Genomic DNA, 26,000 nt, shown 5'->3' with positions numbered 1-26,000 from the left:
ACAGACTTGCACGAGGCCTCAAATCATATCAAACAACACTAAAACCACGAATCGACCTCCAATCCAAGCTTTATGAACTTTAGAATTTCAAACTTCTACTTTCGATGTTTAAGCCTATCAAATCACGTTCGATTGACTTCAAATTTTGCACGCAAGTCATATTCGACATTACGGACCTACTCCAACTTTCGGAATCGGATTCCGACCCCGATATCAAAAAGTCCACCTCCGGTCAAACTTCTCAAGAAAAAAAAACTTCAAATTTCTATCTTTAGCCAAATGACCCCAAAATGACCCACGGGCATCCGAATTCATTTCCGATCGCGCTCCCAACTCCAGAATCACCATACGGAGCTACTCCCAGACTCGGAATCCCAAACGGACATCAATAACACTGAAATGCACTGCAATCCCAACTTATGAAATTTCTTCCAAAATGCTAACTTCCAGAATAGGCGCCAAAACGCTCCCGGGTCATCCAAAACCCGATCCGGGCATGCGCCCAAGTCCGAAATTATCATACGAACCTGCTGGAACCTTCAGATCCCGATTCTGATGTCGTTTACTAAAAAATCCAATCCTAGTTAATTCTTTCAACTTGAAGCTTCCGAAATGAGAATTCTCCTTCCGAATCAACCCCGAACTTCCCGAAATTCAATTCTGACCACGCGTACAAGTCGTAATGCCTGAAATGGAGCTGCTCATGGCCTCAAACTGCTGAACGGCGCGCTAGGGCTCAAAACGACCGGTCGGGTCGTTACATCCTCTCCCACTTAAACATAAGTTCGTCCTCGAACGTGCTAGGGACTGTGCTGGGGTTGTCTGAATTCCTGTTTAACACCTCGAGCACCTACCCGTGCTACCATAACTCAGCTGGGTGCCTTAGCTTGGTCAAATCTAAAGATAACCTCTATAGTCAAATAAGCCTTGGAGCCTAGTTTCAACATCTAAAATTCTCTGCCAGGCCTGCTTCCGACATATGAACACCGTATCAATAACTACACGCAGCACCAAAACATGATTGCGTATCTTAGCTGAATTCACACCTTCCACCACTTTTCTCATAGGACCACAATAGCATTCTCTGATCGAATAAATCGAAATTCCACGAATCTGATACTCCCATTGCACCTCATGACCTGCATAGGTCTTGCTCTAACTCTTACAATACCGCCGAGACGGAAGAGGTGTGTAGAAATTCGTAACCAATTGCCGAACCAACAAATCATTGGGTCTATACTCCTGTCAGGAACCATCACCTCATCTTGAACCAAAAAATGGCCTTAGCTCCTTAATATACCTAATATAATCCGATCGCACTGATCCTAGATCCGGTAACCTTATCTTACTCTGTACGAACTGCTCAGGCAGCAAGTCACCCCTGACATGACCAAAAGTCTCATATGGTGCCACAACGTGCCAATAGGCTACCAACTCGAACGCGATACATAAGGAAAATGAACTCTGTAAGGAACTACTCAAACCAACTCGAACGCGATACATAAGGAAAATGAACTCTGGAAGGAACTACTCAAACCACGCAACTAATATTAACTTTCCTCAGAAAATGGAGAAACAAAACACATAGAATAGAATAAAAGGGGCTGTAATTATCATTACACTGTTGCGGCGTGCAACCCGATCCACACATAAAACCCACATAAGGAGATACACATCGAGCTGAATTGCTCATTACAACAAGATACCGAATATCGGTCACACACGCTAAGTGCATAATACCATCCCTGAGGGGACATATAGTGCCATAAGCTACAAACACAAGCACAACTGAGGTGCGATATAGGATCTGAATCTCAAGAGCCATTTTGCTCATATAACATCATCTCTATGCGGAACCTCAACACATAAGCAATTTCCCAAGCTGTCTCGCAACTCACGCGGCGCAATATATCATTACATGAAATATCTGACGACGAAATAACACCCTGACTACTCCATAAGGAGCGCATTACTGAAATGGACACATCTGGCCTGATATAGAGCCCATATTCACATTTAAATCCCTCCACAGACCTCAAGCTGGTTCTGATCGCACCGAACTAGGCTAATAACCTTTCAAAGGTCCATAAATACTCCCCTTTCCCTCATAACACATAAGAACAACCATCATAACCGGAGTAATCCTCCCCAGTCCACAACCCAAATAACCGTGTGCCCTCCAGGCATATATTCTTAATTTAACGACATCACTACAATTTCATACTTGATTTAACTCTTCAACCGATCAAGTGATTACATGCCACACTAATACAACCTTTCCGTGGGCACGCTCCCCAACCTTCCGTAGCAGATAACAGATTTGTACATCCAACTCACCGGCCGCGCTAATGCTAAAAAGCGATCAAGAATTCTTAACCAGGATGCAAAGCCCTTTTTCACCAACACCGATACCAGGTGACGCTGAAGACATACCAACTTACTTTAAACATCGAAACTACTTTCCTGCTCATCCGAGCTCGTGACATTCCCGTCAACACCGAACTGTAACCTTGATCCTCACTTCAAATTCCATACCACTCTCTGCACCCAACACGCCAATATACGATAGAACACGATTTCATCATAACTCCGGAACCACTAATAGTTTAACACTTCATCATATAAAAACTTTTCACTTAACTCACTTTAGGAGAGCCATAGCAACACAAAGGTAAATTCTCATAACCTTAGAATATGCAAATCTCTAAGTAGTGGTCTGAGCCACCATAGCCCTTCTGGGATCCGCCTACACATGACAGGCCATAACGGTAGAATACATCTGATTAACATCAATTACGGTGCCGACAAGCCTCACATGTACTGCCACAAATCACTTGCATAACTTGATCGCGCTGAAGGAACCGATCACTGCCACCAATATGCCAATTCAACTATGGCTAATCAATCTATCTTCTTCCAATTTATCCTTGATTGCCTTAGAAATAATAATAACTCCATTCAACACATAGCATACTCCATCCGCACTCATCCCGAGTGACCTTGACTCACGAGACCATGCTGTCTCAAATCTCACGAACCATTTCATACCTCCCAATTGTTACCCTGCAGGTCAAAACATCATAGAGCCTTCTAGGACCTCCCCATAAGCTGCTACAAGGCTTGGTTCTTAACTGTATCTATAGGCTGAAGCCATTAGGCACCACACTTTACCCCTTTGAATCCACCAGGACCGTTGTTGAGAGCCACTCGCTCTGACTTGGCCCCGAATATACTCAACTCCATAAATCTTCTAGCACATAAATACCCTCTCGGCGAAGCACCCGGCAGAATCACTTCCCTTGAAACCCACATCTATACAAGGCATAAATCCTGAATCCTTCCTCAAGTCTGACCATGGGCCAATAAGGCCAACCATAGCACACCTTTAACAATTCCTTGTTCAAATCCCGCTTATGTCCTTTCCGTAGCTGGAATGACCCATCAATATGCTAATAACCAGAAACCTCGTAAGTAGTTAACCATGCAACCCTAATCATAGGCGGTGGGACTCTCCCACTTAGCTTGAAGCCATTATTACACAACTCTGGACTTCACCCGGATCCTTGATTTCTTATTGACATAACCTTGCGCAATCGACCGCCAAAATTCTCGGAATCTTTCTGTAAAACCCCTTTTTATACTCTGAATCATCAACCACATTCGAACATCCGATCTCCTTGCTGTATAACCGATATAATTTCCACAGAAGCTTCGCCAACCATGCAACTGCCGATCCGCTCACTGGAGATAACCCACCTGTGGGATTTACGTGCCGACGTCTTCCAACGCTGCTACACGGGGTACAATCCCCACGACATTAATGACCCATCCTGAGTCCAAGCTCACTCTCTAGCTGCACAAGTCCATTCACCTCTTGTGGACATCAATTAAGTGCACAGCAACATCCTTCCAATTCAATCCTTCTTCATTTCAAGAAGCTCCTTTCCGTTATATAAAATCTCCTGCCGCCTAATAGCCCATACTCAAAATTAATCCGTAGGCCCAAATCACCGAATCACTAAAATTCCCAAATCACTCCAAACTCTCCCACTTTGGCGAAACTCATCTCTTTAGTCGACTAATCGACCTTTGCTTCTTATGCCTGGCCTTCTAGAAATTTTAACTATCACCTGACACTCCCCACATGTCCTTCCTCATCCTTTGCTGCTCAGTTGTTGCCTTAAATAAAATCTATCTTCGTGGCACTTGAACCCACAATTGCTGCTAACCTTAAACCTTTCCGAAGATCATTTTTCTCGAACCGTCGACATTAGAAACACTGATTCAATCCGGAACTACCGCACCCTGCGATATCTGACAGTCGCATCTTCAATACTATTTCACAATATCTTGCTCCAAGGGCGAATTGTAGAAGATCATAACACCGACAAACTTAGTAGGTTCAATTAGGACAATGACACCTCATCATAGAAGAAAACTCCACCACGCTCGCAAATACCAAGTCTCGTTACTCCACCAGCCCACATCTGACCATTATCAGTCTGATTGCCTTTCCCCTACCAGGAATAAAATACCGAATTTCTAGATCATGCACTGAGTAAACCTCCCTTCAAGTCATTCACTGCCCCGACACGTAGGCTAACGTCCTACCATCATATCAATACCGCGGAACAATCGTTCATAGCACCATGGCAACTTATGCCTAGCCTCAGAGCTCTTAGAAGCACCGCTACTGAGACGAAACAACAGAATATCCTTCCACAAGGCGATGATAATAGCTCAAGCAACTATGCAGGGAGAAACATCCCGCACCACCTCGGTAGTACCATTAAAATTCTTCAATTCTCGATTTATAACAGGCGGTTCGCGTCGCGTAGGATTGAGTAGAAAGGGAACAGGGGCATCAGCCTCAAGGAATCAAATCGCACGATAAGGAATCAAGAAGGAAAGTACTCTAACAGTCCTGCAGCCTCCCGAGGATAAGTACAGACGTCTCCGTACCGATCCGCGAGACACTACTAGACTTGCTCATGACTCGTGAGACCCTAGGAACCTAGTGCTCTGATACCATGTTGTCACGACCCAAAATCCACTAAGGGTCGTAATGGCGCCGGACACTATTGTCAGGCAAGCCAACAACAATTAACTAGTAACTCCTCGTTTTAAATATTTTTGAAATCACTTCTTTTCTAAGTTTAAACAATACGTAATAAATTCCACAGAATAAATGATGAAATATTTAACAATTTTAGATTTTCTGAATAAACCCATAGACATTCCCAGAACTCGGTGTCACAAGTGCATGAGCTATTTCTAAGAAAAAATACAATACAACATCCGTCCGAAATATAATTGGATAGAAAGCAAATACAATACACTGAAAGGGGCTATACCAGTTGCGGTCGCCTCAAGTAATGCAGCTCACCTAGTTATCATCCATGTTGCTACGCCCAGTAGGCCACTAGAAGTACATGTGCCTGTGCAACAAAAATGCACAGAAGTATAGTATGAGTACAAAAACAACGTGTACTCAGTAAGTATCCCGCCTAATCTCAAAGAAGTAGAGACGAGATGGCAACTTCGACACTTACTAAAGGTCCAGTAATAATATTATTAATGCGATGACTCACGGATTTATTAAGAACAACGGTAAAATTTAAATGAGTCACTAAACAGGTGAAAGTTCCTTTTTATTTAAAGTCTCCGGATTCATAATCCACTAATTAACAATTATCTCAAGTCGGGGAGAGCAGATATTAGTATCAACAAATATCAAGGCAAGCAATACAAGCATGCGCAACTCATGCCGAGGTTGTACGGCCCTATCCAATAATATTTAAACTGTGCACTGCCAGAGGGTCGAATGGCGCGAACCGTAGATGCATCTATTTAATCTACCGAGGCGTTCGGCCCGTTCCACAATAGATAAACACATTCAAATAGTCAAGTCAATAAATCATCAAGGAGCAATTATTCAGAAAAGGCAAGTTTCTTTTTCAAAAGTCAAGAATTGATATCTAGTCTATTAGAAATTCATTTACACGTTCAACACGTTCAAGCATTTTTAAATTTATCAACAAGGCTGCATTTATTACAAGTAAGCATGCTTCTGGGTCCTAGACTACCCGGACTTAAGCATAATAGTAGCTACGCACGGACTCTCGTCACCTCGTGCGTGCGTAGCCCCTGTAAATAAGAGCACATAACCAATTAACTCACCTATGGGGACAATTCCCTCTTACAAGGTTAGAAAGGAGACTCACCTCGCTCCGAAGATCCATAAGCAGCATTCCACGCCCTTCCGAGGACTCGAATCGATGCCGAATGCTCCAAAGCTATCCAATAATTATGCAAATCTATTAATATATGCTCAATTACTCATTACAATCCAATTAATAACAATCCCTAACCCCGATCGAAAAGTTGACAAAAATGCCCTCAGGCCCACGTGGCCGGATTCCGAAATTTTTCGAAGATAAAGTTTACCCATAACCTCACGAACTCAAATATATAATTTACTCTCAGTTTCATATCGAAAATCGTGATCAAAATCCAAGAATATCAATTTTCTAGATTTTCCCTCAAACCCCAAGTTTCTACCAATTTTCATGCTGAAATCCGAAGCAAAACCATGTATTTAGCGTCTAATGAGTGGGAACAACTTACCTTGACATAGATGGAGAAAATCTCCCTTCCAAAAGCTCCAAAATCGCCCAGCCCGGAGTGAAAAAGGGGAGGAAATGAGCCTAAACTCGATTTTTAAAGATAGCTCACTGCCTCCAGTCCTTTCGCACCTGCGGTCTATTGACCGCTTTTGCGGTCCCGCAGGTGCGGACCAATGGCCGCTTCTGCGGTCTTCCCCCAAGCCTCCTGCTTCCGCATCTGCGCTTCACCCTACGCAGGTGCGGTCCCGCATCTGTGGCAAAATGACCGCATCTGCGGTCCCAGCCTAACCGTCCATTTCCGCTTCTGCGGCACGAAGGCCGCTTCTGCGGCTCCGCACCTGCGGCCCAAGTCTCGCAGGTGCGGTTATACCAGCAACCAGCAACTTCAGCTATCTCCAAAATTTTATTTTTCGATCCGTTAACCACCCGAGGCCCCCGGGACCCCAACCAATCATACCAACAGTCACAAAACACATTAAGGACTTGCTCGAGGCCTCAAATCATATCAAACAACATTAAAACCACGAATCGACCTCCAATCCAAGCTTTATGAACTTTAGAATTTCAAACTTCTACTTCCGATGTTTAAGCCTATCAAATCACGTCCGATTGACTTCAAATTTTGCACGCAAGTCATGTTCGACATTACGGACCTACTCCAACTTTCAGAATTGGATTCCGATCTCGATATCAAAAAGTTCACCTCCGGTCAAACTTCTCAAGAAAGAAAAAAAACCTTCAAATTTCTGTCTTTAGCCAAATGACCCCAAAATGACCCACGGGCATCCGAATTTACTTCCGATCGCGCTCCCAACTCCAGAATCACCATACGGAGTTACTCCCAGACTTGGAATCCCAAACGGACATCAATAACACTGAAATGCACTGCAATCCCAACTTATGAAATTTCTTCCAAAATGCTAACTTCCAAAATAGGCGCCAAAACGCTCCCGGGTTATCCAAAACCCGATCCGGGCATACGCCCAAGTCCGAAATCATCGTACGAACCTGCTGGAACCTTCAGATCCCGATTCCGGTGTCGTTTACTCAAAAATCCAATCCTAGTTAATTCTTTCAACTTGAAGCTTCCGAAATGAGAATTCTCCTTCCGAATCAACCCTGAACTTCCCGAAATTCAATTCTGACCACGCGTACAAGTCGTAATGCCTGAAACGGAGCTGCTCATGGCCTCAAACTGCTGAACGGCGCGCTAGGGCTCAAAACGACCGGTCGGGTCGTTACAAAACCCAAATATTGTCGGGTAAACCAAATCAAACCAAACCATAGTCTGAATTTTTTCTCGGTTTGGCTCGGATTATCGAATTGGTGTGAATTGTCGGTTTCATTTGTACACCCCCTACCTATTTCATTAGAGAATTCCCAATTTTATAATTTGATGTTTAAGGAGTGCTAGTATATAATCTGTTTCTAGGCAGAAACTAAAATAATTATTTATATGATAATATATAAATATTACTATTAATTACAATTCTTCTCAAAGAAAAATATATTTTTTAAATTAAGATCACATTCACATATTTTTTAAGTTAGAAAAAGCAAATAATTACCACATTAATTGGAACGGAGCGTACAGTAGTTATATGTTAGTAAGGAATTAACCATCCAGCCATATTTCCGCTGGTTTTCACTTTCTTTAATCTTTGCTTTTCCTTTGTTCTGATCCTGCCATTTCATGTTTTTTGCCCTCATAACAGCACCTCCTTATATATATATGTCAAAATTCATGCAATTTCCTCAAATGAAGTAGATAAGTTTTATCCAATTACTTAATAGACTGATCTTTCGCCAGAGGAATTGTTTTATAGAGTTTGAAATGCGAACCCATTGGAAGTGCTCTTCAGCACTTACTACTACGGTCAAACTTATGGTTTGTTTCGAAATTTTTCGTCTTTTCTAATGAATGACTGTTATACATCTATAATATTATTTGGTATTTAAATATATTTTAATTATTATAGACAAAAATTATCCAAAAAATAATTTTTTTTCTTCTAAAATATTATATATAAAAAATTAATAAAATATTTAAATTCAAAATCTTAAGGATATAAATATATCACGAATTAAATTCTCAAGAAATCTAATACATTATTAAAAAATTCTTAATTAAATGCATAAATATTTAAACTCTAAGGCACACAATTAAAAAATACGAATAGATTACGTTTACATATTACATTTTCAATATAAGGTATATCATGTGTACATCTTCAAATGAAAAAAAGAATGATATGCATATCTTCAAAAAGTATAAATAGATCTTTTAAATATCTTTTGGCATTTTTCTAATGCAAGATATATCATTTGTAGATCTTTAGTTATGAAAAAATATTTGGTGTCCATACGTTCATAGAACATACTGCTACCCTTAAGATAATATATATAGCTATTATAAGTTCTACATTAAAGTTACAAAATAATTGTTTAAATATTTAAAATTATTATTATTAATAATCTTAGAAAATCTGCATGGTTGTTTAAGGGATAATTTTACAAGGAGCGTAATGTCATAAAGATGGCGGTTGTGGCGGTTACAGTTATAGGTAGAATGTTGTTTTAGAGAGGTAAAATATAACATAAAAAATCGATTCTGAGAAAAGCTAGGCTTTTATAGTGAATGATTGTTATATATGGACGTTTTAATTACTTGGCACGTTTTGACTTTTCACGTACCTTAAAAAATAATAAATGAAGTGCATAATTTACCATGATACTCATATATATTAATGCATATTTTATTGAATCTGAAAAAAATAATTTGAAATGACTAACAAAATATTGTGGGTATAACAAGAAAAAAAATTATACTTATTTGCGTAAAATGGTAAGTAAAATTAAAAAATTTATTTTTATTATATATTGGGGAAAAGCAAATGCGATCTAAGCAAGACGCCCTGGAATCAGGGCCGGCGACGCCCTGGAAGAGCAGTTAAAGCAATTGCTTTGGGCACAAGCATTTTGGGGCCCCAAATTCTTTTTTTTATTTTTTTGTTTTTATTTTTTACCTCTGTTCGGTATTTGTATTAAAATCGTGACTAATTTGAATTTATATTAAAGCTCATTCTAACATGATATCATTCATAGTGCTCAAACCCCAAATATTTTATTAAAGTAGGTTAAATCGTATCCCTCCCACCACAATCCGTGGAGGTGGAGCCCAACTTTTATCAATAATAAATTTATAATTTAATATTTTTTTTAAAAAAATATTGAGTATTAAAATAGAAAAGTAAAATTTTTTATAAAAAATAAAGACAACTTTCAGTTTGTTATTGATATAATTGTTTGAGCAAAAATTGAAGAAAGAGAATTACTTCCCCTAAAATCCTTACCCGAAATATAAAATGGTGTAATTTACAATTTACAATTAACATTATTAGTGAAATACCTACATTATCTTTCTCTTTTTTATATTTCTCACTAGAAAACGTGTAGTAAACTTTTAGAGTTAAAAGTTTCTATATTAGTATCTCTAGTTGTCCAAATCTCATTTTTTATATTTCTCATCAGAAGTGTATTACACTCTTATATTTTCTTTCTTGATTTCTGCAAAAGTTCAAGTTTTCGATAAGTTATATTGATTCGTAAAAAAAAAATTGTTTTTTTCCAACAAAAAACAAGAGCTGCAGAATATTTTTTTTTAAAACAAAAAACAAGAGCTGCAGAATTCCATTGAATACGCTTTATTGCACATTCTTAATTTTTTCCTCTGCAGGTTTCAAGCATTACAACAAGTATATTGAAATCAAATAATTATTTCGATATCAAGTTATCAACATTTTGAATCTAGTTTATTTCCTAATTAGATCAACAATATCCTAAGAGTGATTAAATGATTTGTAAAAAAAATTATTAATAATTCTATAACTCAAAAAGCTAGAAAAATAGATTTCAAATACAAATATTTATGAAGGTTCTGTTTCAAAACAGGCCTCCAATTAAATTTTCGCTTTAGGTCTCCGATCTTGTTGAGCGGCCCCTGCCTGAAATTCCATTCTGTAGGGAAGGAGGACCTACTAAATAAGTCTCCGATCAATCGGGTAAAAAAATTGATTTGCCTCTTCTCTTTCATTTAGTGTTCATTGTCGAATCGAAAAATATCATTACTTTCTAACAATATATCTACCAGTCAAACATTGTGCATAATCAAACGCCTATCTCATTTTATAAAATCTAAATAACCAAGTACAACTGAAGCTGCAAATTTTACACCTATATATGATGACATCACTAATATTAAAAAAAACACTCTCAATAACTAAGAAAACCACTACTTCAGATATGGCCGTGAGGAGGAGGATAACCTCCAAGAGGATACGCAGGAGCAACAGTACCAGTAGTTGGAATGGTAGTACCCACTGGATCATGGTGTCCTTGACCTCCAACCGTAGGTGGTATATGGTGGTGCCCTCCAATTCCAAGATGAGCTTGCTTTGCGTGCAACTTCTCCGCCGCATGGCGAGCTTTGGCTTGGTGCAGCTCCATTTTAGCTTCTGCTTCTTTTGCTTTCCTTTTCTCTTCTGCTATCGTTTTCTCTTCCTTTGTCCTTGCTGCTGCTTTCTCCACCTGTTAACAGAAAAAACCCTGTACATTTAATTTCCATAAATAGAAAGAAAACACTAAGTTAAAGAGTATTAATTCAGACCTTTTCTTCAGCTTTGGCTTTGAGGATATCGACATGCTCTTTGCCAGCGGCAGTTGCGTTGCTTACTTTCTCCTTTGCAGAGTGCATCTTCTTCTTTTTTCTTTGCCTTGCGTAGAATACTATAGTTTTTGATAATATAGTTTATCTATAGTAAATTGAAGGTTCTACAGTTTGCGGAAAAAATAATTAGTACTGTGTAAAGAAGCTATAGAAGGCGGTTGAATTCCAAGAGTGCTGCCACATGTCCATCATGCAACCCTAAAGTCCTTGTTTGCTGCCACATCGACTCGCAAGTTTTTATTTTTTTTTTCTTTTTGATTCATCTCTATCCGAAGTTCTCTAACCTAATCAATAGTATTAAATTTGCACTGCACAAAATTCATTTAAAAATATACTTCATTCATCTAATTTATGTAGGTATTTAATTGGATGCAAAGTGTAATAAAAAATAAGATTTTTGAAATTTATAATCTAAAATAAATTATAAATATTTATATAACTGTAAATCAAATCATTGAAAGTGTAATAGATATTTTAAAAATAAATTATTTTTAAATTAGAAAAAAATTGATATTCCTTTGAGGTTCACTAACAAGGAACTAGAGCCACATGCTTAAATTGAGAGGGAATATCTTTTTACTACTTTCTGCGTTCTAATTTATGTGAACCTGTTTGATTGGGTACAGAGTTTAAGAAAAAATGAAAACTTTTAGAATTTGTGGTCCTAAACAAGTTAAAAAGATGCCCAAAGTATTTGTGTGGTTATAAAAGCTTCTCATTAAAAGTAGAATTGTAAGTTTAAGCTAAATTGTTATTAAATTTAGAAAGAAGTTATTCTTTTTAAAACGGACTAAAAAGAAAATAAGTTCACGATAATAGATGGAGTACAAGTTTCTGCATTCTTAAGGCTGAATTGAAGATCTCTAATTAATTTTTTTCTTTTTTGGTCTTGAAAGAATCTTATTACATTTTTTGAGGTACATACGTTAATCATTACATTAAAATGACGAGGAAACTGTTTAAATTAATTTTAATTTAGTAAACTAGAAAATTAATTTTAATTTAGTAAACTAGAAAACAATAGATAACATGTTATAAAAATGAAAATTATTTTTATTAGTTATAATCCTTCTCCATGGAAATGTTTTAATGGATTTATACCTTCAAACTATTTTCTCTTTATGTATTCCCTGGGTTTTGGAAAATTTTATTTTGTGTCTCATACAACTGACACTAGTTGTATGAGGCATTTTTTTGTCTCACAGTTTTGTGGACCCAGATTTTTGTAGACCCAGAAGTGTAAGATTGGGGTCCACAAATTTATGAGACAAACAGGAGCCAAATTGTGTGAGACACACAATAAAATTTCTCCTGAGTTTTGGTACGTACATGAACTTCTTTAAATTCGTCACCCATTTTTGAATAGCCATATTATAAACTAAATCATTAATTAGTTCTATGCATTTTTTGTTGTGTTCTCTCCACCTTTTCAATTGAAGCGTATTTGGCACTAGAAATATCTTTCAATAGCATGCAAACTGGCTATGGTTTATTTTCTCATATCACTACAAGAAAACAGCTACTTTATGGGAGTTTTTTTCGTTAAATTGTGACGGTTTTTGACTCCCACAAGAAAAATTGTGACGTTTTCTAGAAGTGCCGCAGTTATCTTTGCCACGAGCATTATTGCGGCTGGTTTTTATAACCTCCATGACAACCGATACAAAATGAATTTTTAATTTGTGGGGTGTTTGAAAGATAATTAATGCTAGTTTAAAACCCCCGCAATATAATTTCGATGTGCCGAGAAAAAATATTGCGAGGGTTTATAAACCTCCTCAATATGATTAAAATGGTTCAAAAACGATATTGTGGGGGTTTAAAAACCCCTATAATATGATTTAAATATTTGTTTAAGAAAAAGTTATGAAGGGGTTTCGAAAGATAATCAGTGCTAGTTTAAAACCCCCGCAATGTGATTTTGATGTGTCAAAAAAAAATACTGCGAGGGTTTATAAACCCCCTCAATATGATCATAATGGTTCAAAAAAGATATTGTGGGGGTTTATAAACCCCCAAAATATGATTCAAATATTTTTATTAAAAAAAATTTATGTGAGGGTTTATAACCGCTACAATATAATATTAGTGTTTTAAGAAAATAGTGGCAGTTTATTTCTGCCACAATATATTTTATTATTGAAAACTCTTTTTCTATTTGAATATTTTTATTTGTAGGATTAAAGAAATAATTTTATCAAATAACTTACAACATAAATCAAATTTCATAAAAAATAACCATAGTGACAAATATTACAAATTCAAATCCTTATGGAACTAAATAAATTTTTATCATGAGCAATGATATATGATTTGATCACCAACCAGCTAGGATAGTAAAAATGTATCTATTAAAAGATTGAGCTTTACTAATTTCATTCGCAATATAATGGAGCACTCCTTTCTAGCTAAGTCTCCACAAACTCTGCCAAAATAACACTGTCATGCAAGGGCTAATTTTTTTACGGGCAACTAATTCTTGGCAAATGCATGGTAAGGATACAAAAAGAAATTGATAGGTTGTTGTGAAAACCTGAACTTGATTGAGAATAATGAGTTCTCATTGTTCTTGTAATAATCATCAATGAAATTCACCATCTTGTGACCATACTCTCTTTGTTGCTCTGCATCCATGGGCTTCAAGTAAGTAAAACCGTTAGCTTAATAAACCTTGAGGGTTCCCCGGCAAGAGCAGGGAATCTCCATGTTTGAATCTTCATCACTATCATGGCAAATCCAACATTCTTTCATCTTCCTTGATGTAGGCTCTAGGAAAGAAATCTGTCTCAAATTCAAAAGAAATTCAATACGGAATAATCAAGAAAAGAGCATTCTTACTGTCACGACCCAAAATCCACTAAGGGTCGTGATGGCGCTGGACACCACTGTCAGGCGGCAAGCCAACCATAAATACTTAATTAAATTCTCATTTAAATAATTGTGAAAACTATGATTTTTCTTCAATTTGGCTAGTAAAAGATAATCTTTACAAAATAAATAAAATAATATTTAGAAGTTAATACAGAATACCCCATAATCATCCCAGAACCCGGTGTCACAAGTGCATGCGCAATTTCTAGGAAATAATATAATACAACAGCTGTCCAGAATACAAATTGAAAAGAAAAAAAAATACAGTAAATACTCTGAAAAAGACTCTGCTAGCTGCGGGTCGTCTCGAGAGGTGCAGCTCACCTAAGTCTCCCTATCAACCATGCCGCCGCGCCCAACTAGGCCACTAGACATATATGTGCCTGTGCAACAAAAATACACAGCAAGTGTAGTATGAGTACAAAAAATAACGTGTACTCAGTAAGTATCCCGTCTAATCTCGAAGAAGTAGAGACGAGAGGCTGACTTCGACACTTACTAGTGGTCCAATGATAATATACCAATAATTTAGTAAATCGAGGATTTTCATAAAAATGACTATAACTCAAATAGCATGAGGCAAGTAAACAATTCTTTCGTTTATAGGAAATTCCCAAATTCATTTTCATCATTTATACATTTATCTCAGGCCAGGGAGAAACAAATATTAACATCTATAAAATTCAAGGCAAGCAATACAAGCATGCGCAAATCATGCCGAGGTCGTACGGCCCGATCCAACAAATATTTAAACTGTACACTGCCAGAGGGTCGAATGTCGCGAACCATAGATGCATCTATTTAATCTACCAAGGCGTTCGGCCCGTTCCACAATAGATAAACACATTCAAACAGTCAAATCAAGAATTCATCAAGTAGCAATTATTCAGGAAAAGGCAAGCTTCTCTTTTAAAAGTCAAGAAATGATGTCTAGCCTTTTAGAAATTTATTTATACGTTCGATATGTTTTAAGCATTTTTAAGCTGACAACAATGTTGCAAATATTACAAGTAAAGCATGCTTTTGGGCCCTAGACTACCCGGACATAAGCATAATAGCAGCTACGCACGGACTCTCGTCAACTCGTGCGTACGTAGCCCCCACAAATAGGAGCACATATCCAATTAATTCACCTATGGAGACAATTCCCTCAAGGTTAGAAAGGAGACTCACCTCACTCCGAAGCCTATATCCCAATTCAAGAATGCACTCAAACCTCCAAATTGGAGCCGACGATCCAAAACTATTTGTAACGACCCGGCCGGTCGTTTCATGAGTTATCGCTCTGTTTCCCCCATTTCTGCTCCTTATTGCTTTGTTTATCGGCTCTATGTATGATCGGGTTGGTTGGCTCGGGTTCGGGAAGGTTTTGGTAAGGTCTGAGACACTTAGTCTCTTTTGAGGAAGCTTAAGTTGGAAAAGTCAACCGGATGTTGACTTATGTATTAGAGGGCTCGGATGTGAGTTCTGATGGTTCGGATAGCTTCGGGAGGTGATTTGAGACTTAGGAGCGTGATCGGAATGTATTTTGGAGGTCCGTAGTAGATTTAGGCTTGAATTGGCGAAAGTGGAATTTTGGTGTTTTCCGGTTGATAGGTGAGATTTTGATATTGGGGTCGGAATGGAATTCCGGGAGTTGCAGTAGGATCATTGTGTCATTTGGGATGTGTGTGCAAAATTTTAGGTCATTCGGACGTGGTTTGGTGGACTTTTTGATCAAAAGCGTAATTCGGAAGATTTTGAGAACCTTAGGCTTGAATCCGATGTGTTTTGGTTGATTTCATGTTTTTTGAGGGGTTTTGAAGATTGGTATAAGTTTGGATGGTAGTATAAGACTTGTTGGTGCTTTTGGTTGAGGTCCCGGGGGCCTCGGGGTGATTTCGAATGGTTGACGGAAGGTTTGGAGTGGAGTTTGATAGCTGAAGTATTTTTGCTGTTGTCATAACCGCACCTGCGGTTAGGAGGCCGCAGGTGCGATGCCCGCAGAAGCGGAAGGCAGCCGCAGATGCGGCCAAGTAGGCGAGCAGCTGGAACCGCAGAAATGATGAAGAGGGCGCACCTGTGGTAGCGCATGTGCGAGATTTTAATCGTAGATGCGGTATTGGTCATTTAAGTGAAAACCACAAATGCGGTGGTCTTGGCCGCAGAAGCGGGACCGCAGGAGCGGGATTTGGACCGCAGGTGCGAAAAGCCTGGGTCAGAAGGTATATAATTTTTCCTTCGCGATGTTCAGAGGTCTCACCATTTTTTTGACGCGATTTCTGGAGTTTTTGGGCGATTTTGAAGAGAGAATTCAAGGAGACTTCATTGAAGTAAGGTTTTGGATCATAAAAACTTGTTTCTATGGTATTATTTCACGGATTAGAGCTATAATTATGAAAATTAAGGGTTAAATATGGAGGAAACTAGGGTTTGGGAACTTAGGCCTTTGATTAAGGATTCGAAGGCCCATTTGAGGTCGGATTTCAGAACTTTTGATATGTATGAACTCGTGGGGAGATAAGGAGTCTAATGATGTAAAATTTATCGAATCCCGAGATGTGGGCCCGAGGGTCGAGTTTGGTTAATTTCGGGATTCACGTTGTTTTTCAATTGTTTTCGAGTGGGCTTTGTTCCCTTAGCATATTTTGATGGTTATGTTCAGATTTTTGCCTAGATTTGGAGCATCCGGAGGCCAATTCGAGGGGCAAAAGCATTGCGAGCTAGAGTTTGGGCCGGATTCAGGTGAGTAATGATTGTAAATGTTGTCTTGAGGGTATGAAACCCCAGATTACACATCGTTGTGCTATGTTGAGGTGACGCACACGCTGGATGACGAGCGTGGGGTCGTGCACCATTGGGGATTGTGACTTAGTCCATCCTGAATGACTGCTTTACCACATATTTGATTGAAAACTGTTTGATGTATTCATGTTTTGGGCTAAATGCCATATTTGGGCTTCGTGCCAACTGTTTGAACCCTTAGGGTATTTTTACTGCTATATTCCTCACCGTTTTGACTTTATACTTGTACTCAGTCATGTTATATTCTACTATTTTCATAACTCAGTCATGTTTACTCTGTTTTAAACACTTTAAATAGTATTTTAAATCATATTTTGGGCTGAGCATCATGTTTTACTGTTGCCCGAGTGCTTATGAGAGTCTGACTGAGTAAGGCCGAGGGCCTATGTTGTGAGGATACTTTTGGGTCGGGCTACACGCTGCAACAGTGATACACTGATTAAGAATATGAGGCCGAGGGCTTGAGATTGTATGCCACGAGGTGGCTTGTTGATATGAGGCCGAGAGTCTATTGATTATGCCATGAGATGGCTTGATATTGTGCTTGGGCCGTAAGGGGCCACTCCCGGAGTTTGTACACCCCCAGTGAGTGCGGGTACCCATTGTGATATGAGATATAGCCCGGGGGCTGGTGTTGTTCTATTGTTGATGCCCGAGGGACTGATTCTGTTGTTCTTGTGCCCGAGGGGCGGCTTTTATGTGTTTATCCTTCCTAGCTGCCTTCATTTACGTGTTTAACTGCTAAAAGATGTTTTTATGAGATTTCACTGCTTTATTGTACTTTACCGATTTTATTCTGCTTCTTTATAGCATTTTGTTGTGTTTACGAGATTTCTTATCGCTCAGTCTTCATTTATTGTTATTACTCACTGAGTTGGAGTACTCACTTTACTCCCTGCACCCTGTGCAGATTCAGGCGCTTCAGGTCCTACTAGCGAGGGTTGATAGCTTCCAGCAGATTTCCGGAGTCCACTAGGTAGCTGCTCGGCATTCGCAGCCCAGTGTTTCTCCCTCTTATCATTGTTTCCTTTCCCTAGAACTGGATTTTGTAATAGACTGTGTAGTCCTTTTTCCATATTTCGAGACTTATGTTAGATGCTCATGATTGGTGACACCCCGATGTCGGGCTGTGTTGGTTGTTTTTCCGCAAATTACACTGCTTCACTTATATTTTGGGATTATTAGTATGTTAATGGCTTAAATTGTGTTATTTTCATTGTTTAATATGAATTGGGAGTTATGTCGGCTGGCCTTGTCCTCACGAGAGGCGCCATCACGACCGGGTCCGGGTTTAGGGTCGTGACAAGTTGGTATCAGAGCCTAGGTTACATAGGTCTCACGAGTCATGAGCAGGTTTAGTAGAGTCTCGTGGATCGGTACGGAGACGTCTGTATTTATCCTTGAGAAGCTGCAGAACCTTTAGGAATACTTCATATTCTTGAAATTCTTGTCGTGCGAATCTGTTGATCCGAGTACTAAACTTCTGTTATTCTATTCTCTCACAGATGGTAAGGACACGAGCGGCCGGTCAGGATGGACGACCACCAGTACCACCAGTTGGGGCCACTAGAGGCCGAGGACGCGGTCGGGGCCGTGGTAGTGGCAAAGGTGCAGCCCGCACAGCAGCTGGGGCAGCACCTGCAGATCCACCAGCCGCCCCAGTTCAGGATCAGGTCCCAGTTGTGGACGCTCCAGCAGCACCAGCTCAGGCACCAGTTGTACCCATTGTGATTCCGGGTCTTCAGGAGACTTTGGCCCAAATCTTGACAGTATGTACGAGTCTTGCTCAGGCGGTCGCGGTTTCTACTGCCGCAGCCACTTCTTAGACCGGGGGGAGGCTCTCAGACTCCCGCCGCCCGAACACCCGATCAGGTTGTTCATGGATTGCAGACACCGGAGGCACCACTAGCCCAGCCGGTGGTAGCTGCTCAGGGTTACGTAGCTCCAGTTATGCCGGAGGACGAGCAACGCAAATTGGAGAGGTTTGGCAGACTCCAGCCTCCTACTTTCGGTGGTGCAGAGGGCGAGGATGCCCAGGGTTTCTTGGATAGATGTCAGAGGATTCTTCGCACCGCGGATATTCTGGAGACCAGCGGGGTTGCATTCACGACTTTTCAGTTTACGGGAGCTTCCTTCACTTGGTAGGAAGCATATGAGAGGTGTAGGCTGATCGCAACCGTCTCAACTCTGCACAATGGTAGGAAGAGCGGGTAGCAACACCTTTTACCCGAATAGTGGTTCGGGATCGAATTTCCACAGGGAGCTTGGAATGGAGTTGTATTGCCTGTTTAGCCTAGAATTGCGTTTGTACTTCTAATTGCACTCCTAACATTTTTGGGGTGTTTTTATATTTAAAACTACTATTGTAATCTAAGGATTAAAGCTAAATTATGCTAAGGAAATATCGCTAAGTTGTATTAACTATGGAGGAAAGCATTAGGGTCGTGACACTACCTAGGTGGCTGGCTAACGGGTCGAAGTTACTAAGGGGAGATTGATAATTTGGGGCTTATGCTATAACCGTTGCACAATTGTATTCATTCTCACACCTCTCGGTAGAGAGAACGATTTTGCCCAATTGACTCTCTCGAGACCAATTGGGTAGGCCAATTTGACCAAGCAACTAGGGTTCAAGTAGGGTAATTACTCTCTCGAGGGTTAACCCGTTAATTGGGACTACCATTCTCATGGGTCCATCCCAATTCCTTGTTGGGTCAACTTTAGGGTCATAGACTCTCTTTCTCAAGAAGAGTTAGACCCACTAAGCTTTGAATTCATGTTTGCAACCACAAATTCTAGATTGAAACACAAAATTAACCCAAATAACAAACACCCAATCTCAATCTCACCCTAGAATGCAACACCCATTAACTACCCACACTAGGGTTGAGCCACAACCCTAGCTAATGGGTTTAGCTAGACATAATTAGTGAAGAAACAGAAGAAATAGATGATGAAAATAACATAATGATTGATTACTAATTAGAAATTATGATATTGAAGAGGAAAATTGCCAAAATAGGCTACAAAATACGTCTCACGAGCGCAGCTCTTGTTCAGAATCTAAAACTTCCCCTAAAAATGGTAAAATGTCCTATTTATACCGGGCTGGAAAAACTGGACAAAAATACCCCAGCGGGGTCAGCGCGGACCGCGCAAAAAAGGTAGCGTGGCCGCGTTGGCTCTTGGACTCTTGAAATCTGCTCTCTGAAGTTGGGACCGCGGACCGCGCAGAAATGTGACGCGGCCGCGGTGGAAGACTGGCGCGGACCACGCAGAAATGCAGCGCGGCCGCGTGGCTAGATTTGGCCAAAACTCCAACTCTCTGAATCTCATCCACGCGGACCGCGTAAAAATGTAGCGCGGCCGCGTGGGACTTTGTCTTGCATTTGTGGTCTCTGAACATGACTGGCACGGACCGCGTAGAAATGGAGCGCGGCCGCGCGGAATACCCTTGAATTAGCCAGTCTCTGAATCTCCTAGCGCGGCCGCGTGGCATATCAGTGCAGTCCGCGCTAGGTCTTCCTGGTTTCCCCACTTTCCCCTTGGGTTTTTTTCGACTACCTTTGGGTCCAGGGTTTTCCGACTTCCCATTTTTTCGGAGCCCGGTATCCTTTTGGACCTATTTTGTCATCTTGTCGCTCAACCTGCATTCAGCACAACTTGTAAGCATTTTGGGACTACTTTGTGGTAATTTGTAACAAAAGTAATAGCAAGAAGGGGGTATAATCATGTTAAGATCCTAACTTATCAACNACTTAAACCTTTGCTTGTCCTCAAGCAAACAAAATAAGACCCACCCTTAAAAAGGCAATCCAAGAATTTCCAGCCATCCTAAAGTAACCTCAACAAGCATCAATTGGGACTAACAATTGCCCTCAATACGAATACATCATTAACACATTTTAAGCTTTTGAAAACTATGGATTAAGTGTGACACAAGAGCATCAAGGGTTGACACATTTCATTAAAGAGCTTTTCTCAAATACCTTGGTCATTGTGGAACCCAAACTTACACATCCTCAACTCTCCCTAAGCGAACCTCACCTTTTAGAGTATTGACACACAAACCGAGGTTGAAGGACTTTCACTCATTTCTCTCACAAAGAAGGTCACAAGTCCGGCTCTAGGTACCATATGCTTGCCCCTTATGTAAGTATCCACTAATGTAGGTTCCCTTCGACTCAAGATCCTATAGGGCTTTTGGGAAGTCAATTGTGAGGGCTTTTGGGTAAGGGTAGGACATGTTTCTTGTTCAAATGGGTTCAACCTTCCCTTAAGCACTTTCTTTGATTCATTTTGGCACACTTTCTTGACTCATTTGAGTAATTCACTTCTTTTCAAGGGCTAGAGGGACATATTGTCACTCTTTCTTAGGCAATTCAAATCATTTCTCCTTTTTCTCACTTTTGTTTCCACATCTTTTTTCACTTTTGTTTTTCTTGACCCCTTTTTATTCTTTTTCACCTTGTTCTTTCTTTTTGTCTTTTTCTTTTTCTCTTTTTCATTGCCTTGCCTTTCTCTTTTTGCTTTAGTACCTTTTTCCCTTTTTATTTTCCTTCTTGTCTCTCCCCCCAAACTTTGACTTTGCCATTGCTCAAGGGAAGTGTGGGTGCCAAGAGAGGGTAAAAACTGGTATAGGATTGTAACATTGGTTCATGAAAGAAGAAAGTTTAAGGCTCAAAAGGGATAACTAGGGATCATTTTGTTGGTGGGCCATGGAATTGTTCATTTTACAATCGGATCAAGAAGAGCCTAGAGTCACTTCTTAAGTCAAACTTCACCTATGATTTCGCCTCAACAAATACTCGGGGCAAGTTCTAGACCTTTGGCTTGGGATTTGGACTCAAAATTCTATTCCTCACCACACATGCTAGGAGATTGCTAAGATATCGAGTTGAGGGCCCACAACGACCTTAGTCACGATTTAAGCACAGAATGGTCCAAAAAGAGACCACATGATGATTGTTTGGTCAACACAAGAGTCTCAAGGCCACTACTTTCACCATCCTAAACACAACATTATGTCTTTGATCATGGGATCAAAGGCAAATGTGTTAGTCCCAAGTGAAAAATCAAAGAAACAGACTCAAACCCTTAAGAAGGTAGTCACTCCATCTATCATCGGGAAGAGCCACCCGGTTCACACTATACTCTACCCTTGGAAAGAACTGTGGCATTAAGAAAACTAAGGGTTTATTGAAAACACCAAAAACAAAACGAAAGGCTACGAGCCTATCTACTAAGATAAAAACGAAATTTTTTTGCGAAAATAGAAAAATCGAATGAATATGTACACTAGGGGAGTAGAATATACAATGAGGGATGAATATCTACCAAAAGTACTTTATATACAGACCAAAAGAGAATAAAAATACGAGAAAAGTAGCTAAAATGTGAATTTATATACAGACCAACTAGAAATAGAAAAAGACATAAAGTAAGAATCTAATATATACAATCATCCAGATAATCCAAAAAGGTAGGGCACACCCCACGAATAAGAGCTGGTATTGTCCCCAATGCCAACTACAAATAAGCACAAAATAAGATCAAAGGATATAGAAGGGGCTCCCTAAGCCTGATCCGTCTGCATGGGCTCCTCAGTGGTCCCCTGGTCCTCTGTACTGGAGGGAACCTCAGACTGGTTCCAGGCTTGCTGCTGCTCTGCTGCTGGGACAGGGGCCGGGTCATGGACCGGCTGAACATCTGGTGCAACACTAGAGGGACCCTCCTGAACCTGTGCTACCTCGATCACTACACCCTCAGTGCTAGGAAGCTTCCTCTTCTTTCTTGGGTGCCTAGGCTCCTCCTCCTGCTGTGGCTGAGATGCTGCTGGGTCTAGGGCTGGATCCCCAAATAGCAAGTCTAATGGCATCTGGTCTGCCAATAGCTTGTCTAAGTCAGCTCGAAGCTTCTTCACCGACTCCTTCGACGCCCTTGACTTTCTCATCTTCTTATGTTCCTTGGCAAGCTCCTTCAAATCCTTACCATGCGAATCTACCGCCTTAGTCAAGGTGGCCTGAGTCTCTAAAATCTTCTCCTGGTTGGGCAGGAGCTTCTTCAATGTCTCCTCAATAGAAGGAGGAATCTGAACAGTGGCTTAAGCCTCTCTGAATCTCCTCAACGCGGTCCGCACTGGTATGGACCGAGGCCGCGTTGGGCCAGCGCGGACCGCGCAAGAATGCGACGCGGCCGCGCTGGTAACAAGTTAAGCACACAGATAAATGGACGCGGACCGCACAAAAAGAACGTCGCGGCCGCGCTGGGCCGATAGGATTTTAACTGAGTTAGGGTTTAACACTTTAGTTCCTATTTTTGATCAATTTTGGGTCCTAGTTGTCCCTACTCAATTACTCATATAGAAATTCATGCCCAGTGTTCAAAACTAACACAAAAAACTAACATAATCATTAAACCTAAGAAAAATGTGAAGAAAGAAGAAGCTATACTACTAGGAAGCAAACAAAATAATTAAAAATTAAGACTAATGAATGAAATATGCAAGAAATGTTACCAGGAATTATGATGATTCAAACTACTTGATGTAAAGGTCTCAGATGAACAGTAAAAATTAGGCTCAGGAAGTTAGAGTGCGAAAAAGGTAAAATGAGGCCTTGGTCTCTATTTATAGAAAACCGTGGGACCCTTCACTTACCTACCAGCGCGGCCGCACAAAAATGGCCGCGGACCGCGCTGGATTTATAGCCATCGCATTGAACTAAGGTGCCCACGCGGACCGCACTGTTATGCTACGCGACCGCGTGGGAATCTTCAGAGCCTAAAGTATTTGGTCCTCCCAGAGCGGACCGCGCAAAAATGCTACTCGGCCGCGCGTGTAACTTCAGAGACTTACACCCCCTTGCACAAGCCAGCGCGGACCGCACTGATTTGTAGCGCGGCCGCGTTGGCAAACTTTAGAGACCTGACTTTTTCTGCTTTTGTTTTGCACTGCTTCAACATTATCCCTGCAACATCTCACAAACCATTAGCCCAAAAATCCTAGTCTACAAAGAAAATCAAAGAAATAGAAAAAGACATGGGTTGCCTCCTAAGAAGCGCCTGATTTAACGTCGCGGAACGACGCATGTTACCATCATATCACTTCAAATGAATGAGTGCCACCACGTGGCTGTCATCAAACTTTCCCAAATAATGCTTGACACGATGCCCATTGACCCGGAATACTTCACCATTCTTGTTTTTGAGATCAAGAGCGCCAAAAAGAGTCACAAATACCACTTCAAAAGGACCACTCCACTTTGACTTGAGCTTTCCTGGAAATAACCTCAACCGGGAGTTGAAAAGAAGAACCATGTCGCCCACCTTGAACTCCTTACCCCGAGCATATTTGTCGTGAAGGTACTTCATCTTGTCCTTATACAAGGACGAGCTGGAGTAGGCATGAAATCTAAACTCATCAAGTTCATTCAATTGCTCCACACGGAGATTGGCTGCAACATCCCATTCCAAGTTCAACTTTCTCAACGCCCACATAGCCTTGTGTTCTAATTCCACCGGAAGATGGCAAGCCTTACCAAACGCCAACCGATACGGAGACATACCAGTTGGAGTCTTGTAAGCCGTCCGATAAGCCCAAAGAGCATCATCCAATTTCTTCGACCAACGGTCCTATTAGCATTCACCGTTTTGGACAAAATGCTCTTTATTTCCCGGTTTGAGACTTCCACTTGACCGCTAGCTTGTGGATGATGTTAACTCCATACTTAGCAAGCAATGAGTCAAAAGCCTTGTTGCAAAAATGGGACCCCCCATCACTAATGATAGCACGAGGGGTGCCAAACCTAGTGAAGATACTCTTTTTTAAGAACGCCACAACACTCCGGGCTTCATTGTTGGGTAAAGCCACGACTTCAACCCACTTTGAAACATAGTCCACCGCCACGAGAATATAAGTGTTCCCACAAGAGCTCACGAACGGGCCCATGAAATCAATGCCCCAAACATCAAAAATATCCACCTCGAGAATTGTATTGAGAGGCATTTCATCCCTCTTTGAAATCCCGCCGGCTCTTTGGCATGCATCATATCTCTTCACCAAGTCGCTAGCATCTTTAAAAAACGTCGGCCAATAGAACCCGCAACAAAAAACCTTTGAAGCCGTCCTCATCCCCCCATGATGGCCACCATAAGGAGAAGAGTGACAAGCCTCCAATATGTTCATTTGTTCACTTTCCGGTACACATCTTCTTATCACCCCATCCGTGCAAATTTTAAACAAATACGGATCATCCCAATAAAAATCCAAGCTATCCCGCTTGAGTTTCTTCCTTTGGTTGGAAGAGAGCTCACACGGGACATTACCGGTCACAATGAAGTTGGCGATGTCCGCGAACCAAGGCATATCACACATAGAAACGGAAAGAAGCTGCTCATCGGGGAATGCATCATTTATCTCAACACCATCACATGGTCTCCCCTCTTCCTCTAGCCGGGACAAATGGTCCGCAACTTGATTCTCGCTACCCTTCCTATCCACAATCTCTAGATCAAATTCCTGAAGGAGTAGCACCCACCTCATCAATCTTGCTTTCAAATCCTTCTTTGTCATCAAATATCGGAGGGCTGCATGGTCCGTGTGTATGATCACCTTTGCCCCATAAGATAAGGTCGAAACTTCTCCATCGCAAACACAATAGCCAATAGCTCTTTTTCCGTCACCGTGTAGTTTCTTTGGGCCTCATTCATCGTTTTGCTAGCATAATACACAGGATGGAACATCTTGTTGATCCGTTGACCTAACACCGCACCCACCGCCACATCACTCGCATCGCACATAAGTTCAAAAGGCAAATCCCAATTAGGTGCGGTGATGATGGGAGTTGTTGTCAACTTGTGTTTCAATAGCTCAAAAGACTCCATGCACTTCTCATCAAAGATAAACTTGACATCCTTTTCCAACAATTTGCAAAGCGGGTTCACAATTTTTGAGAAGTCTTTAATGAATCGCCGGTAGAACCCGGCGTGGCCCA

General features: G+C 40.6%; 1 protein-coding gene across 1 annotated transcript; it reads right to left on the bottom strand.

The window, feature by feature from the left end:
• Positions 1–10,783: 10,783 nt before the first annotated feature.
• LOC109219327 (late embryogenesis abundant protein 6-like) lies at positions 10,784–11,469 on the bottom strand. The gene is made up of 2 exons (XM_019383762.1): positions 11,293–11,469; positions 10,784–11,213 (listed from the first exon to the last, which is right to left on the bottom strand). The coding sequence occupies exons 1-2, from the start codon at positions 11,377–11,379 to the stop codon at positions 10,923–10,925; spliced, it is 378 nt and encodes a 125-aa protein (XP_019239307.1). The 5' UTR covers positions 11,380–11,469; the 3' UTR covers positions 10,784–10,922.
• Between the last annotated feature and the right edge of the window lie 14,531 nt (positions 11,470–26,000).

This window comes from Nicotiana attenuata, unplaced genomic scaffold, assembly GCF_001879085.1.
Source record: "Nicotiana attenuata strain UT unplaced genomic scaffold, NIATTr2, whole genome shotgun sequence".
Taxonomy (NCBI): Eukaryota; Viridiplantae; Streptophyta; class Magnoliopsida; order Solanales; family Solanaceae; genus Nicotiana; species Nicotiana attenuata.
Note: the sequence above shows the minus strand (reverse complement) of the source record. Positions and strands in the feature narration are given on the sequence as shown.